Source organism: Tetrao urogallus (assembly GCF_951394365.1).
Source record: "Tetrao urogallus genome assembly, chromosome: 5".
NCBI lineage: Eukaryota > Metazoa > Chordata > Aves > Galliformes > Phasianidae > Tetrao > Tetrao urogallus.
Genome location: NC_136818.1, coordinates 8,199,103 through 8,216,845, shown reverse-complemented (window position 1 = coordinate 8,216,845; position 17,743 = coordinate 8,199,103). Strand labels below are relative to the sequence as shown.

The window sequence follows — 17,743 nt, the reverse complement described above, 5'->3', positions numbered from 1 at the left end:
TCAGAACAGCTTCGGCAGCTGCCTGAGTTGCTTCACATCAAGAATGGTGCCAACAGAATTCACGCTGTTTGACTGGCTTAATGTTCCAAGGGCTGGAGCATGCAGATTCCCAGCAAATACCTGAACATCTCCTCCACCTTTCCTGCCAGGTTGTTCGGTGAATTCAACCTTCCCAGGTAACAGTTTGTGCTTTGACTTCAAATCCTTTAAAATCTGAACCGAGTTCTCGTTCGCTTGTTCTGCTCTGGGAAGAAAAGTTTCATTTGTAATGTTTCTTAATATAGGGCTGTTCAATTCTGGTAGAAGAGCATTAGTGGTCAGCTCTCTGCTGGGACTTTTCAGATGAATGGGGGTTCCTTCATCAGTTCTTTTGGAGAACTCAGTCCTGTGGTTCAAGCCATCCAACAGAGGGGTAGGGTTTTTGTGCAGCACGCTTTCACCTTCGACAGTGCCATGACTGCCATCTTGAACATGCAGCTCCTCCTCATCTTCACTGCTGTCCCCTCCCTGTATCAGTCCATACCGTTTCATGTACTTCATGGTTGCAAATGACATATTGTTGGGTGAAATCCAGCTGAGACCCACCATGCTCTTTTCCACATTTGAATGCAAGATGTCTTGGAAACAGAAATCAGTGGAAGGATTTTGGCCCGAGCGACTGAGAGAAAGCCTAGATAATTGATTTTCACTGAGATACTTGAGTGCTATAGCATTTGCTTCCATGCTCAGATCAGCTACATTAGGAGTTAAACCACACATGCTGACGTTGGCAAATGACATGTAATTTAGCCCAAGAACCACCGCTTCAGGATTTATGCATGCTAAAATGCTGAAAGAAAGCATCAAAAAGTTAGTTTAGATTTACAAGGAAAGAAGTATGCATTTCACAGAATGATCTGATAAATTATTTTGCTCACTGCATTGATTTCTCCTCCTTTCTGAACATTACAGCTCAGTGCTGAGACCAGACATTCTGCATATACTAAAGAGCATCTCTGCAGCTAGTCGCACTGATGGCATTCAAACAACATCTTGGAACACTGGTGATATTCCCTCCTGATTCAGTGCTAACCACAGCCCTGCTTGTTGAGAAGAACCAACTTCCAGCAGATTTCAGAGCTGACTGTTCACAGCTGATTGAGCTGTTGGCCAACTCTCATTGCTAAATGGGGAGTCAAATGCCTCTGACTCTTGGGCTCTGGGTGCTAGCATCTAATTCCAAATTCATACTGCAACAGAAGATGCAAACCCAGTAACAGAGATATCAAGGACATCTCATGTTTCCCAATGCCAAGGTTCTAGTTTTTGAACACATCCTTTAGTAAGAGGCACGTTCATTTACTTGTTTGCCATACTAGTTTTTTGTACACGTCAAAGTATCCGATGAACTTAAAGTGAAATGGAGAGAAGAGAGCTTAGGGGCTGTACAACTAGAAACAGCTTTTGATATAGAGCTGAAGAATCACACTATTCTGCTCGATTCTACTTCTGTTCTTTTGTTTGTTTGACCAAGGCATCTTCCCTGCCCAGCCACTGCAGCCTCCCTCTACTTCAATTCGAAGCATTCACAATCTGCACTGATTAGGACAGAAGCCATTTTGAATATCTGTGGAAGTTCTGAGAACAGTTTCACTTACACTGGTGAAATGCAAGATAGGGGTTAAGAGGTTGTGATAAAAATATCTAGTGACTGCTGCTTAATGTTCAGCCTTACGAGTTTAAATGGTGTCTCTCTGGAATACTCTGACATTGCCCAGAGGGCTGAAATTACTCAAGCATTTTTTTCTAAGGAATTATGTGCTTCCACACACAATACTTAAGAATCACCAGAAGCTCTAATGGCTAGAGCTACTTGCGTTACATTAAATTGAATTTGCTAACAGAGCTCTCACACCTATCTGAAATACCCATAGCATGAGCTAGTGTTTCATCTTTGTGTAGGAAATGCAGACCAAATAATCCCCACTGGCAGCAAATACAGTCCCTGATCCCCATTTGTGGCAGGATCTAGAAATCACTGCTCAAAACAGTCAGTATTTTACCTGGCATTCTCCACTTTGTGTGTATTTTTCTTCATTCTGTTGGGTGACTCAATTGTCACTCCAAGACTTCTCAGCTGTTTGAGTGTAGCACTAATCACACTCTCTTTATCCACCACTTCTGTGTCAGTCCCTGAATCCCTTTCTGTTCCATCATCAATACTTTGATACTTTGCATCATCACCATTAACAAATCCTGCTTTTACAGGAAAGTGATCTTGTTCTTCTGAAGACTTTAAGAGATGGTTTACTTGGCCCTAGAGGAAAAAAAAGAGAGCAGGGTAAGAGCCCACATTGCCAAAATCATGACATGTGGGACTTGCCATAAAACAATTCTGTTTTAGTTTCAAGCAATTATTTTGCAATGTACAACTAGCTGTGCTAACAACCTACTCTGACAAATACACCAGACTCATATTCAACTTAGATACAATTGAGTAACATCACAGAAGTGTAGAAAAACTCTGCACTATCCTACATTTGAAGTTTTCTGTAAGCACCTGTTCTCAATTTAAATGCAACGCAGTTCCAAATGAAAGCCTCCATTTAAAGGGCTTGAAGGTAAAGTACTGTGATATTCTAAAGGGTAACTGGGGAAAGCTACCTACTGACATCAACTTCTAACCACATAATTAATTTGGCAGTAGATGGTACCCTGCATATGCACAAAAGAGTGAAGTAAAGAACAGCCATTTAAACCTCAAAGGGAAGATCTGAAAACTCAGAGCTTTTCCATAGCACGTAACATATGAACTTGAAAATTGCATGCAGTTTCCTGTGATGCTAACACCATACCGTGGCTTCAGCAGTTTGGTATTAGTGATCTTGTTGTTGCTACCTCCATGCAGTGTAGAATATCAGACTTTAATTACCAGCAAATCCTGATAAAGTTTCTGATCCTCTGATGGATGCCGGGGCAGCACGGAGGTGGCTGACTCCAGGTTTTGCTCACTTGTTAGCACCACGTGGTTGCTGGCTCCCCCTGTTGGTTCTTCCTGTAAGCACATGCTAGCACTTTCCTCCAAGGATGAGCTGTGAACAAGAGCTTGGGAGAAATTGCCGGTCCTGAAAGAGACCAGTGACACAACTAGATGTTTCCTTGAAGATAAAGGCATCGCTCCCGGTGTCCTATTGTGAGCACCAGAAGAGAAGATAGAGTATTGAAAATAGGGTCTAGCATTCCTTGATTTGTTTTCTGCCTAAGACTTTGAAAGAAAACAACCATGGCAAGGAGCCTTTTGAGGTCTGAAGAAACAGCTTCCAGAGTAACATTACAACAGCCTCACTGGTTTTCCAAAAGATTGGCTTCTCTGGATTAGTCAAAACACGATGACGACACTTAACCTTACAGCAGATAAACAAATCACTAGAAAACTGGAATGAGTTTTCAGTATTTTTATGGGCACTTTGGGAGTAATGTGTTTTCCATATGTTCTGAGTATAATTTACTCAATTTCTTTATTTTAAACCAAAGCAAAAAAACAGAGTTGCTGTGGTAGTTTAAGGCCCACATAAGAACTTCTCAAAGGCACTGCTACAAGTACATACATATTCAGTACACACAGAATATGAATGAATTGAAAACAAACCCGTCGCTGACATATTTCTCCCTAACAACTATGAAAGAAAAAACAATAACTTTCCCTTTTTATTTGAAAACCCTGGGGTAGACATTCTAGAATGAGTGACAACGCATCCTCACTCGCTAGCCGGCATTTGCATCTCATAAACCTTCTGAGATGAGATACATCAGTAGTACCATCATCCCAAAGAGGTTGTTAAGCGACCCTCCTTCCCCTGCCTGTCTCTCCTCAGGAGAGGGATGCAAGATAACACAATTTCAGAACCCAACCGATCAATTGCCTGCGTTGAAAGCGATAAGATTTCAATCACGCGACGTGCCAGAGTCAATGCAGGTTATCAGTTACTGGTATATTAACAATTATTCGTCATTCCCAAAAGTGCCTCCTTCCTCTTCAAAGGAATCTGAGCGATGCTGCATATCCTCATTATGAAACCCTTGCACAACTGTTTCACAAGTCTATGAATCCAAATCAAAGAGAACCTGAAGACTGTTTCTTTAAAATATGATATTTGAAGGATTTATTTGTACCAGCAACACCTATGGTAGCAGTGTAGTAACAGCCTGTAGATCAAATTCTACTCAAGAACTATGAATATTTAAATTCTGCCTTCATTATAATCCATCTTTCCCAATATTATTGTTATTTTAGAAACCTAACCTAACTGGAAGGATATTTCACCTCCTCTGTTTTTTGCGTATACTCCCTAAGCATTCAGTGCCAAATTCAGAGCTGTTCCACGCATAAAACTAACACTGATGTAGTAGATAACTAAATATTTTTGAAATTTCTTCCCAAATTAGACAGATTAGTTACTGTAACATGAGGAATCTGACCTTAAAAAAATAGTGAAATATCAGTGAAGTTGGCACCTGCATATACAAGGTAATTAGGTGTAGAAGAATTCAGAGGACAGTCATATAACCAAAAACTTTTTGTCTTAAGCCACTCAAGAACTGGAAAGGTTTGGAATGCTGCAGAGGAAAACAAGTAGTTGCAGCAACATCCCCTTTCTGCTCAGGAGTTAAGGTGAGAAAGGGAATGCTGCCAGCACTACGCCTGCTTCTCCAAGTTGAAGGCTTCTGCCATCAGCTGCTGCTGATAGGTGAGCAGGTAAATGTGCATGACTGATACATGCAAACTCTACAGACAGCTGTGTTTTGGCCAGCTGCACAGTTCAAAGCATAATCAAAAAACAAAAGGGGAAGAACATAACTGAAGTCAGGTGATTATTTATAAATCCTGAAAAAAAGAATTACAAAGAGTTGTAACTTCTGAAAGGCAGCTCAGCTTATGGGAACACCAGATATTTTAGTTACTTACTGGAGAGCATTCTGATGAGTTCCTTCTTCTACAAGACGAATGCTGTCTACGAAGCTGGGCATGTCAACAACCTTTAAGGAAGAAGCAATGCTGGTGTTACTTGCATCTTGTTCAGCATTAATTGAAATGCTTATATCTTCCTTGGAAGTCTCTGCATCCTCTTTCTTTCCCTGTGGTGTGGTGTCATCCTGTTTTTCTGAGGATGTATTCCAGAATAAGCTAGCACCTAAAGAGAAGAGAGATTTACCCATTTAGGAAAGCATTGGTATCTTTTGAGATCTTTTGGTATTGTAAAGCTAGAGGAATCACTTGTTTGCATTCATTTTTTTTTTTTTTCAGCATTCTATAGGTGATTTAAGGTTTAGAACAGCCAAGAGCTGCAAAAACACTGAGTGCTACTTTAAAAAGTATGCTCACCAAACACACTTGATGAAAACAAGTGAGCCATCTTGAAATTACCAAAATAATATTTTCCTATAGATTAAGCAGGAACCAATACAGTAATATGTAACCTTACAGCAAGATGCAAAACTTGCTAGATCTAAAGAGAATGGTCTTCCTTCATGCATACACCTGTATGAGTCACAGCTAACACAGTAAGCAATAAACACATTTAAAGATAATCAGATAAGGTACTAGCTATTTCCTTTCAAAACAGTGCATTAAAAAAAAAAGTGGCTGTTTTCTTTTTCCAATACTTTTTCTTTTTAAACAATTAAAAACACAAGACGGTGCTAAAGCTATCAGAAAAATAACTCTTCCAGTGATGGAAGTTATGGAAGTTGCTGCCACTGCAGCCTAAACTCACAAATAACACTCAGAGAACTCAGCTGGTGTTGGTGTTGAGGTGCACACTTGTGAGCACTCAGCATTTCTGCAGTACATCCCCTCTCTTACAATCAAAATCACAGAAACATCCATGAAGCAATGACTGCTTTTCCTTGAAGGATGACATTCTACCTGTGCTCACAGCAATGCTCACACTTCTCCTCAGGGGTAAGCCTGCTGAGGACTGTGTTTCCATAGTAACAGGTTCCCCTTGCTTCTCAGGCTGCAGAGCACTGCCAGCTGTGGCTGCTTCAGAGGAACAAGCCTGGTGAGCCTGTGCTTCCAATAAGCGTTGGATCTGCAACAGTTATCAGAATGGTGTAATTTGTACAGTGAAATACAAAGTATAACAGGCAGAAGCTAATTAAGTTTGTACCCTTGAAGATCTGGACTCAAATCCAGGATGCACTGCCACAGAAGTCTCGTAACAATTCCATTCTCAGCAGTGTGTGATGGCAGAGCTACCAAATCAGAGGTTTTGTGCACGCCTGCAGGACTACATCAAGACAACCTGAATAAAACCTGTTTGTTGGAAGTATTTTCTGTCCCTTTTATCCATATGCAAAGCTATCATTCACCAGCCAAGCATTTTATATGCCAGCTGTCCGTATATCATGTCAAAACAACTTGGTATGAAATTATAAATTCAACAAACAAGCACTTAAATGATAAAATTACAGCAATGCAGGCAGTCTGCACTCAAATCTTCTCCCTGCTTGTTGATTACTCCACAGCTCCAATGTATTTGTACAGTGAGGAGTTATTTCCTTCCCTGATGCACAGTTCATGCTTTGAGAGCTTGATTTTACACACAGGAACTACAACTACAGCCTATTTCAGCTTTCTAATTTAGGCAGGAGAAATCCATATTGCTTATGATTGCAGTGATTTTTTTCTATTCCCATCATTCATCACCAGCAGCAGAATCCAAACCCTGGCTCGTCAATCCCAAGTCACATCCTGCAGAACACAGGGCTAGCAGTGGAATTCAGGAGGTGGGCATTTTGAAGGCACTTAACCAGGTATTGAAATAAAACTCAGTGAGAGTAGCAAAACCCAATTCTCCAACCTGATGAATCCTAAAGACTTGGTGCAAATAATAGAAATTTTTTAAGCAAGAACTTCAACAGCTCAGGAAGCTGCAGACTTGAAGGTGGACAAAATAACTCATGAGAGCAGTCTGTACTTCACCTGCATGTTTACATGAATTCCAGTCTCTAGTCTGTATAGACTGACAAACAGTAATTTACTGTTTAAGAAAAAAAAAAGAAAAACACACTGAAAAACAACTATATAGAAGGCCTATCAGTTTGCATTATAAACCAGTCTGCTGAAAGAGAAATCCTCACATTACATTTACTGTTATAATTCCATGAAGTTTAACTAGGGAAGGATCAAAAGTGTGTTTTGAGTAACATCAACTAGCAGAGCTAATTCCAACCCCAGACTGGACCAGGTGTGATAGGCTCTCTTCCTCATGAAGCTCAGTGTTTAGTTTATTCCTTTGACAGGGAAAGTATCAAAACAATCACTAAGAGGGCAGAAGAGAAAGAAGCCATTTCAACAAACCTGAGCTTGAAGTAATTTGAGTTGCCTATCTTGTTCTGTAAGAACCCTGTAAGCATCTGGAGATAATCCCATCATCCCGTTATCTGATCCTGCTGTAGAAGCAGGCGTGTGCAAACAAGGTGAGTGAGCACCACAGCACTGGGGACTGGAGGGGCTTGCACTTGAAGGCAGTCTTATTCCAGGTGACAAGCTGTTTTCAAGAGAACAGCTCCCCATTTTCCCATGATATCCCATACTTATAGGGCTACTTGTTGTATAATTGCAGCAAATGTTTGGACAAATGGTATTCGGATGGAACACTGTGCATGGGCTCTGTTGAGCTATCTCTGATTGAACTTCTGTTCCATGCTTGGAGTTCATTTCACCAATTCCTTGCCACGAGTTTATTGAATTATATTGGACTGAAGCAGGAAACTGACAGCTGCATGCACTGGCTGGACAGCAAGGCAGAACATGAACTGGCACCTGCAGTTCTGGTGGTCTTCTGCAGCTCTGCAGTGAAAAAGTAGAGGAGTTGTAGAGGACTGGCTGTGTAACAGCAGGAAGCTGCCTGGAGTCAGATACCGAGGTTTTTCTAACCAGAAGTTCTCCCTGCTGTGCAGCTCCCTCAGGATTTAGTACAAGTCTTTGAGGTGGCCTTTTGGTTTGATGCACAGATGTATCTGGGGAAGGTCCACTGCAAGGGGTTGAAGGAGAAGAAGATCCAGAACTACTTCTTGATTGCGGACAAGATTTCTTACAGTGCAACTGTTGCTGTATTACAGCCTGCTTTCCCCAGGAAGATCTCGAAGTTGGAATCTTCTGGTTTAAATGGCTTGGCAATTGCCTCAAAGAAGGATCTCCCATATTAGCAGAAAAGTTTTGTTTGTCTTCAGAGCACTGGGTGGGGTAATACACAGATCCTAAGTAGCATTTCTTTTTAACAGACTGATGTGGTGCTTGAGGAAAACTTTTAGCATTTGAAGTCCCTGCAGGCTTAGGCAATTGTCCTGATTCCACAAAGCTCCCATCCAAAACAAGGGACAGTTCAGGAACTGATGGAAAGATCCTGGTAACCTGAAGGTAATTACATAAGCAAGTTTAACTTTTGTCTAAAATACAGTCCTTCTGCACTTCACAAGCAGAACTTCCTAGTACTTGTCAGAGATACTATTTCCATTCAAACCTGTATGACTGTTACCAGCTCCAAAACAGCCATAGAAGGAATACCTTTCTAATGACTGGAGAGTCCAGACATAGAGAAAGCAGAAAAATCGATAGGACCAGTCTTGAAGTACTGTCTCCATATGGCTTAACAGCTGTACCTACCAAACAAAAGCGTTGTAGCCTTGCACTCCACCTGACATTCCCCCGCTTACTACTCTTAGACCCAGCAGGCAGCACCACCCTTATGGATTATCAAATACGTTATGCTCATATGTGCTTCAGTAGAAAAAAAAACAAAACAAACCCACCAAGATAAAATAGCAGATAATCTTTTCCCAAATGCTAGTATATGCAGGAATTGAAGTGCCTATCATCTCAGCACAAAAGCAGGCTGACTAGAGACAGGAGCTGGGACTCGCTGGAACGCTTCAGTTCTGTTTCTGTTAGCATTTTGAGAATGAAGCTCCCATCCCCTTACAATTAGCTTTGCTGCTTCAATTATCACATCTTCTAGAATCTGAAAAGCCCAGAGACATTATTTACTTAGTTACCTCTTGACTCACTGGGTGAGGACTTGGAATTGGCCTTGGGGATAAATCCTCATCTTCTACACCGGAGTCATGATCACTTGCTGACAGCTTACCAGGTGAACAACCATGAGGAGGGCTAAAACAACATTAGTCAAACTACAAACTGCTTGTCAGATTGGGCAGCAGTAATATAAACCTTCACATTTCTCACTGTGCAGTCTACAGTGAAATATCAGCATCATTTTTTCTTAATAATCGGCAGTTATATGTCTCCCTGGTTAGCCAGAAAGCTCATAAGGCAAACAGCTCTAAGACCAAACAATGAAAACACAAATGCTGTTCTGGGACAATAAATACACTAATCCTCTTCTCTCCACATCCCCACACATACATCTTTTAAATGCCATTCTAAAAGAGAAGCATTGATTTATGTTAGGAAGATAGGAAGTGCTAAAGTAAAGATTGTGGCATTGTTTAAAGAATCAAGACAATAAGGGCCATCTTTCAGCTCTAGATAAAAAGTTGATGGATAAGTCAGGTTTCCCAAAACCCTCAAGTTTCAACTCATCAGCTCTGAAAGGTCAGAAGAAAAAAGTTTTATCAGTGTAAATACATTTCAGAGATTTGAGCCAAAGGACTTCAAGCTTCATCAGTAAAGAGGCCTCAGAAACATCTAATGTACAAATTACAACCACCAGTATCAAGAGTAGAATTACTAGTACTTTCTCTAGCAATGGAGAAAGAGTTTGACCATCTTGCTTGAATGTGAGCTCTAAGAACAAACACAAGCCCATTCAGATTTTAATGCAAAATCACCACTATAGACAGAGCTAGCCTGACAGAAGATGTAAAAATAAAATCTGATTCAATAGATATTTGATTTTTGTGTATAAGATTTACCTTTTAGTAGGAAGTTTCTTGCAGATTCTGCTGAAGAACTCTGCTTCTGCATTTTGTTTGTCTGCACTCAACACAAACTGGATAGGGCTCTTGTCTGAAGGTTCAACGTTCTGAAATGAAGATTTTTGTATTTATGAAGCATGCCAACGTCAGCTTTTGATAACCAAGATACTGCTCCCAAAGAAATGGTTTCAAGGCAGATTGCAGGTGAGTATTTGTTGCTTGTTCTTTACTTTCAATTCTCAATTCTTTCACCACTACAAGTAGGCAGGCTTCCTTTCCTGTTTAACACTGTTCCCCTTGCTACTCTGTAAACTAAAAAGTTGGCCTAATTATAGCCATGAGCAGATGCTTCCTTGTAGTAACTGCTTAGGTAGTCTTCCACAAGCCTTCATCATCATAGGAAACAACTGTTCCTATAGCAGTTCACACACAGCTGGGAACAGCAGAAGGAAGCCTCAGTTACTAAAGGCCTCGTTGTCTCCAGAAAGCTTTTTCTGGAGAAAGAGCAGAGCATCATAGCACAGGTCACATTACCCTGTGTGTTTCTTTACAGAGCATGCAATGAACAAGTGTTCAACTGCAGGTTCTGCATTTTCCCAGGAAAACATTTAAAGAACAGGAATTTTCTAGGATTTCCTCAAGCCCTTTGAGTACTTCCCAGGTGCTGTATGAAATTCTTTCTGAAAGTTACCTTGCACAAAGATAAAAATTTCTCCTGCTTTGTTACTGCAGCACAGCAAGAGCTCTGCAAGTTACCAACCACTGAATGCTATTTTGCATTCAGCTCTGAACAGAGCACAACTAGCTAGGCTTTGCTCCTCACAAAACAAACATGCATCACCCACAGCAGTTGACAGAAGTTTTCAGCATGTACACAGCACACCAGATTAAGGAATGCCATAGGAAATAACAATCTCTGTTCATAAAGCCAAAAGGTCACTTAAAAAAACACACTAGCAAAGCTCAATACAGCACACTGCATTTTAAAAAAACTCTTAAATGCTACTAGAAAAGTCAGCAGGTGCTGCTGACTTTAGAGGTTCTCTCTCGCTTTGATACATGCTGAACTCACAATTAAAACACTCAAAACAGAAATAAAAGTAGTAACATTAAATAGCTGTCATTTTCAAACAGTGCAGTTTCATCTGGGTCACATTATTTGCCTCCTTTAAATACTTCAACTAACATTGATTTTTTTTAAACTACTGTGATGCAGTAAATAATCAAGCCACTTACTTTGAAGAGGTGCACTGTTTCATTGCAAGTTAAGAGCTGGAACCCTAATTCAGTCTGCCCTCTGCAAGGACCACATTCATAAAATTCTGGTTCTTTGTGTGTCAATGAATAGAGCACAATAAGAAAACTGCCAGATTCCGAGAAAACCCTAAAATAGAAAAAAAGCCCACATCTTAAAAAAAAAAAAAAAAAAACAGGAAGAAGGTCATTAGCTTCTCAGTGTATTGGAGAAGTTATCACACAATTTATCAGACTGGTCACTTAGTGCATTTTGAGAGCACTGAGCTATATATAGGCAGAGCACAGAGCCTTGTGACTGATGCCATATGTAAGAATCAAAGCAGAGTACAGAAATGGTGGGAATAACTTCTTTGCTTCCTACCTCCTTTGGGATCACTTACTACTTTGACTGAATTACTGAAGGACTTTAATCATTGTATAGAAGAAAACATTGTAGAAGTGATGTTTGTTACTCCTCAGCATTCAAAAAACACTCAGTGTTAAAAACATTTCTGAGGAAAAATTATAGCAAGGGTTTTTGTGTGGTGGTTTTTTTTTTTTTTTTTTAATTACACAGGTAGAAAATAGTGAATTTACAGCAGTCAACATTAACACAGAAGTCCAAGCAAGTTTAGAGAAAACAATCTGCATTTCCAGGATATGGTGTGACTACTTCCATGCTACTTTCTTTTTTTAATTTCTGTTTGTGATAGAGAAAGCAGTAAGAATCAGATGCTTGAAAAGCACATTCAGACAGAACTTCAAAATGATTCTTACAACTTCAGAGTTGAAGATGGATGATGTACAGATTAAGCAGTTAGTCTGCAGATGTAAATTCTCTTTGCATGATTTAACAAATCAACTCAATTCACTTCCAGGATAAAAATCACAGAAAGTTAATGAAAGTCAAGCATCTAACTTGGCTACACAAACCTAATCATCTAATTGGGCTCTTATCTGCATCTGTGTGTATTTAAATTGCTTAAGGAAAAAGTCTGTTCAGTAATTACAAACATCTGTTCACCAAATATGTTTTCATTTAATAATTGAAAGGCAAGTATGACTGAGCACAAGAAAATGGTTAGATACAACCAGGGAAAAACCACATATCAAAAAGTCAAACAGAAGAAAGCTCCAAAAACTAAACTAAAACCCCACCTCCGTTTAAATGTTTTCTGCCAATTCTTATTGAAAAAGAAATGAAGTGACCTTGATGATATTAATATTTACCTTCTTCTGTCTTTGGGATGTTTAACCCAGCTTGCTAACGCTTATCAGTTTCCGGAAGATTTGTGAGGCATAAGTCAAAACCAGGAACAACAACAAAAACAGACAGACACAACTCCTATACAGCATCAATCAGATATTCTCTCAAATACCCTTGAAAGAGCACATGCTGCCATGCCTTCTGGGCAGGACACATTGATAGGTAGCCAGTAATTTATGTTTTGCAGATAAAAGTGACTTGCCTTTCTTGAATTGAAGAACTGAACAAATATCGCAGGCCACAGGCCCAGACTTGAGGACTATAGATATGAGTAACTCCACTCATCCAACTAAAGAAAGAAGAAATATCTAATTAGAGATCATTACATTACTGAGTTTCCACTACATATCCCATCAAATACCTCTTAAATCAGTAAGAGCATTAATCTATAAGAGCCAGATACTTACACTCCAACTAATGGCAGAGCATACGCCTTTGGATCAGACTCAAGCAGCAAAAGTAGCTTTCGTGTCTGGTCCATAGTAAGGTAGCTGAAACAAAGATGATTTATTTCTTTATTTTCAGTATTTGGTAAGTCAAAAAATCCTAGAGACAAATGAAAGTTTATGAAGTACCAAAAGAAAAAAGGGTTGGGGAAAAAAACCCTCTTTTTCCATATCTACAGCTTTTCACCAAAGCCCTGTGCATCAAAGAATTATCAAGCACAACCCTTGCTTAATATTCTTTCACTAGCAATGAATTTAGAAGGACAAGTCATGATAAATTTAACAGCAAGTCATAGTAAATTTAAAGAATAACTTTCAGAAATGCATTCACAAGGTCACTCACACTAAAACAGCATTCAGTTGCCTGAAATTATTTCCCTGTTCTACCCTATTAAAACAGTTACCATCAGAATGACAGCTCCTGGCTATCATCTTTATAAGCATGATTAACAGAAAAAGCTTTTTCCCACATTTATCTGATGCTCATTTTAGGGCCAGCAGTGGAATTGTTTACACAACTCAATGCTGTTTATAGTTGTTTTGTTAATTAATGATGTACACCTCAGCCTGCCCCAGCAGGAAGGTGCTCCTGAAGACAAAAGCCAGAGATCCTACTGAACAAGCTAAGGTTTTTTTCTTGACTCTGTTTCCTGTTTATAATGTTTTTCTAGGTACTAGAAATTATGTCCTTTTGGTGTCAGTTGTTACATTAAAAAGAAAAGCACTACAATCTCCACCTCCCTTTTTTAAGGAGCACAACATACTGGCTGGCCAATTAAGGAGCTTGTGCATTATCCTTTACTTACCCACACTTATAAGTGCCTTGAACTTGTGCAATATTCATAGGGCTGTTTAAATTCCTTGCTAGGGCTGTGGGAATAATTGGGACAGACTTCACCGGTGTGTATTCCAAAATATTTGCTGCTGTAACAGAAGCCCAGTGAAAACTAAAATTTAGATTATCCAGGTTCTCTGTGAAAACAATGTGAGCTCTGACAGTGAGCAGTTTAGAAAGATCCAGTGAATCTTTACTGCACAGGCTGTCCTGCAGATCCTAGAAGCAGGGAAAAGAGAAAGAAGTTAAAGAACAAAGTTGTCTTCATTTTACTTCTACAATTCAGTTTTTATTACAGTGGAAACTCAGATTATTAATTATAGCTAGCACTACAGTAGGCACTATAGAAATGAAACCTATTAAGTCACGTTTCCAAAGCTCCTGGTTATACTGAATATAATGAATAATAACGTAAAATGTGTTTGAAATTAAACTACACAGATATTAGCACTGCTTTATATTATGCTCGGAAAACCAAGGTTACTTGAATTGTATGAAAACTAATGAAATCATAACAGGCAACTAGAATCTCAAAATGAGCTGTCAGTTTTCAAGAAATCTGTATTCTAACATGTGACATATCAGCCTGAGGAAAATTTAGATGCAAAGTAAACATTACTGGTGCTATAAAATATAAGTATTTTTATGCATGTACCACAACAAAACTACAGACAAATAATTAATGAACTTGATGGTGCATATACTAGACTATCTGTCTATGGGGTCCAGATGAGACATATTTTGGATATAAATATTAGTCTATAAAGAATTAACAGGTTTTCTTGCATGTCACTTGCCCAGCAATGGTTTTTATGAGCCGCCATGTAAACACTGGAACTCACTCATATGTTTCAAAGAAAAAAATGCTCTTTCTTGTCTAAGTCTGTTGCTACCACAGACGTCCTGCTCATTTTGGGGGGTTAGTGCAGCTGAAGATATATGATCACACAGCAAGAATTTAGTCCAAGATTTAAAGAGAGTTCAATCCTTAAACTTCTCTGAAGACTACTGATTTCAGCACTTTTCAACATGCTTTTCAATGACTTTCAAACAGCTCATTTCACATAACCAACTAAGCGGCCTTCCTTCAGCCACTACTTTTCTGTGTTTGTTTTAAATAAGTGGGGCTGGAAATCAAGCTCTGTGCACAGTCCAATCTTCCACCTAGAAGGCAGTTCACTGTTTGAAAAACCTCAAGTCTGCCAGCAGCCACCTACCTTGAAAGCCAAGCTGATGTCTTCAGCACTATGCACTATAATGCTGTCTGAAGAAGGTCCCCACGCATGAACTGTACATGGAATCAAGAAGTCTCCAGGAAGGGATGCAGTTGGAACCTTGCTCGATCCGCTGGCAACTTCTCGACCAGGATCAAACCGGTCTATTGTTAGCGTTACGCCTTCCCCATCTTTAAAATAAATACAGTTAGCATCCAAGAGCAGCAACTCAGGCTCCTTGATAAAGGCTTATTTGACCACTACTGTCTGTGTACCTGATATTTAAAGTTACCTTCATCTACTGTGAGAGTCCCCAGCAAAAAACAGGCAAATGATCTTTTGTCGCTCTGCTTAGCGTGGCGATAGGCAAGCCGCAGGGGTTTCTCCATCATAGACAACTTTGGATTTCTAGAGGGACAATAAGCAGGTTTAAGACCTAAATTACTTTCAGTGCGTCTTACTGCAATAATTTCCTGACTTTTATCATCTTTTAAGTAGAAAATGTTTAAGGCTTTAGGCTGCTTCTTTACATCAAGGCGATAAAGTTAGTGTTTTGTACAATACTGTTAAAATGTTCTCTTACATTCTGTGCAACATCCCAGTGATCCATATTCAAGAATAACCTATTTTAACTGGAGCAGAACTGTATGTTCACCTCAACAGTTGTTTGCTTGACTAGCCAAGCAAGCATTGGAGAGCTTTTTTCCAGGGGGATTAAACAAGGAGAGAGAGCTTTTTAGGCTGGAGGGCAACATTGTTGCAAGAACTAGAGATGAACAAGTGAATTATTTTAGTACCACGAGTACCAGATAGAAACACTAAGACCAAAACATAGAACCTCCAAGGAGTTTCAGAAACCAAAAGAGCAGGCCACAGCGCTTAACTAATTTTGAGCCCATGTTCTCTCGTTTTAGCAAAATATTTAATTGGGATTCTAATAGGAGGAGGAGTGGTGTGGGCTCTGTGATGTAGAAATGTAAGTCAGGAAAAGAATTAGATAAATAAAATGACTACTCAATTAATAAAAGGAAGGAATTTGGAAGCTTGGTTAGTAAATATGTCAGCATAATTTAGCTCAACATAGCAATTTTCAATTTCGAGTTGGAGAAAGTTCAGTGTTCCAAGTAAAGCTGCGGGTTTGCACAAATAGCAATGATGATGCATATTCTACCTGCTCAATAATGAAGTGCACTCATAAAAAATAAAAGTAATCCATTTTAAGTTTTGTCACAATGTGTAAAATCAAGAAGCATTATGTAGCAAGGACATGTGGAAGCTGCTCTGACCTGTGTGTAAGGGCTGCTATCACAATTTATTTTACCTGTTAGCTACCTTAAAAAAAAGCTATCCTTACCTGTAATAGGCAAGATGTGAACCAATGACATCACCCATGGGAACTGGGTCCCAAAGTGCATACTTGGACAGGGGGAAACTGAAAGGGACCATTCTATCAGGAACAAACCTGGGAAAAAAGATGGCAGAAAAGAAGAAAGTAAGATATTAAGCTCAATAAGTTTTCAAATAACATTCGTCGGGGTAAGCAAAAAGTAACTCAATAAGAAAAACAACCTACTGGACACATGAATAAGCTGTGCTTGATACAGCATGGGCAATGAAAAGGATTAGAAGCTCCCAGTGTGCACACACACAAATATCACAGTTTGCCAAGCTTAATATTAGATCAACTTCTAAACCCCCACGTGGCTCATCGTTTAAAGTCAGCATTAAGCCCATTTAAAACGTGGAAGGCTTCAGAAACAAAGCAGTTGTTGAACTAAGCAATATGGAGGGAGATTGGATCTCCTGCTTCAGAGAGGCCGAGGAAAGCACCACAAACGGATTCACACGAGCAGCAATACGCTTGTTATCAGGTGCCTAACCGACCGCACTAACCCTCATGTAAAGCACAGACGTCACAACGGCCTGCAGCAGGAATCTCACTGCTGTTTAACAAACAAACAAAACTTCCTTGGGAGGCACTGGAAATCTCAGGCCCGGCCCAGCTGCTGCCTCAGGAAGGAGCTTCCATCGCTTTAGGGCAGCTCTGGCAGCAGCTCCCCTACCTCGCCCTTAACTGATTCCCGTGGAATCCCCGCCGCTCTCAAGGAAGGGCTGAGCGGACTCCCCCTCAATAGTTACCTCATCTCTGCTCCAGGCGGAACGGGCTCCATGGGAGCGGCTGCCTCACGGACGCGGTGCCGGCCCGTCCCAACCGGGAGCCAGAGAGGTCCAGAAGCGGCCCCAAGGCCGCGCACCCACAGACGACGCTCCGCTGCCCGCCTCGCCTCCCGCCGTTCGCACAAACCCCTCGCTCCGCGCCGCCAACTACCACCAGCCAATCACGAGGCACAACGAGACGTGCTCCCGCCCCCGCTGTTCACTCCGAGCCAATCGGCGTGCAGTACGGATGACTCCCTCTACCAATCGGAGCACACCCCGGGGAACGAACTGCCAGCGCGCGCAGGGGGGTTTAAAAACGGCCCCATTCTAATAAACGGTCCAAGGAGGCGGAGTGCGCGTATGCGTAGTCCGGCGCGACGGCGTTGCTATGGCAGCAAGGGCGCCGCCATCACTGGGCCGGGCCTAGAGGAGCGGAGCCGGATCCTAAGAAGCGAGGCGGCCCGCCCCATCCCGGCTGTCTGCCTCAAGGCGCGGGGGCGGTGATCCGGTGTACGCTGCACGCTGAGTTGTAAGGAGAGAGCGGCGCACGGCGCTGGGCGCCGCCCAACGGCCGAGCGGCTGCCGGCTCCGCGTGCACGAGCCCCGCCCCTCCCGCCCGGCGCGCGCCTCCGGAGACCCGGAAGCACTTTGCAGTGGCGGGGAC

General features: G+C 41.0%; 1 protein-coding gene across 1 annotated transcript; it reads right to left on the bottom strand.

Annotated features, from left to right (window-relative positions):
- Nucleotides 1-17,090, bottom strand: STIL (STIL centriolar assembly protein; the record flags this gene model as incomplete). The annotated part of the gene is made up of 16 exons (XM_079536272.1): nt 1-829; nt 2,043-2,296; nt 2,912-3,104; nt 4,946-5,171; nt 5,906-6,071; nt 7,343-8,398; nt 9,040-9,154; nt 9,919-10,043; nt 11,158-11,305; nt 12,627-12,713; nt 12,832-12,915; nt 13,677-13,924; nt 14,923-15,110; nt 15,212-15,327; nt 16,274-16,381; nt 17,059-17,090. The coding sequence occupies 16 exons, from the start codon at nt 17,088-17,090 to the stop codon at nt 1-3; spliced, it is 3,975 nt and encodes a 1,324-aa protein (XP_079392398.1).
- Between the last annotated feature and the right edge of the window lie 653 nt (nt 17,091-17,743).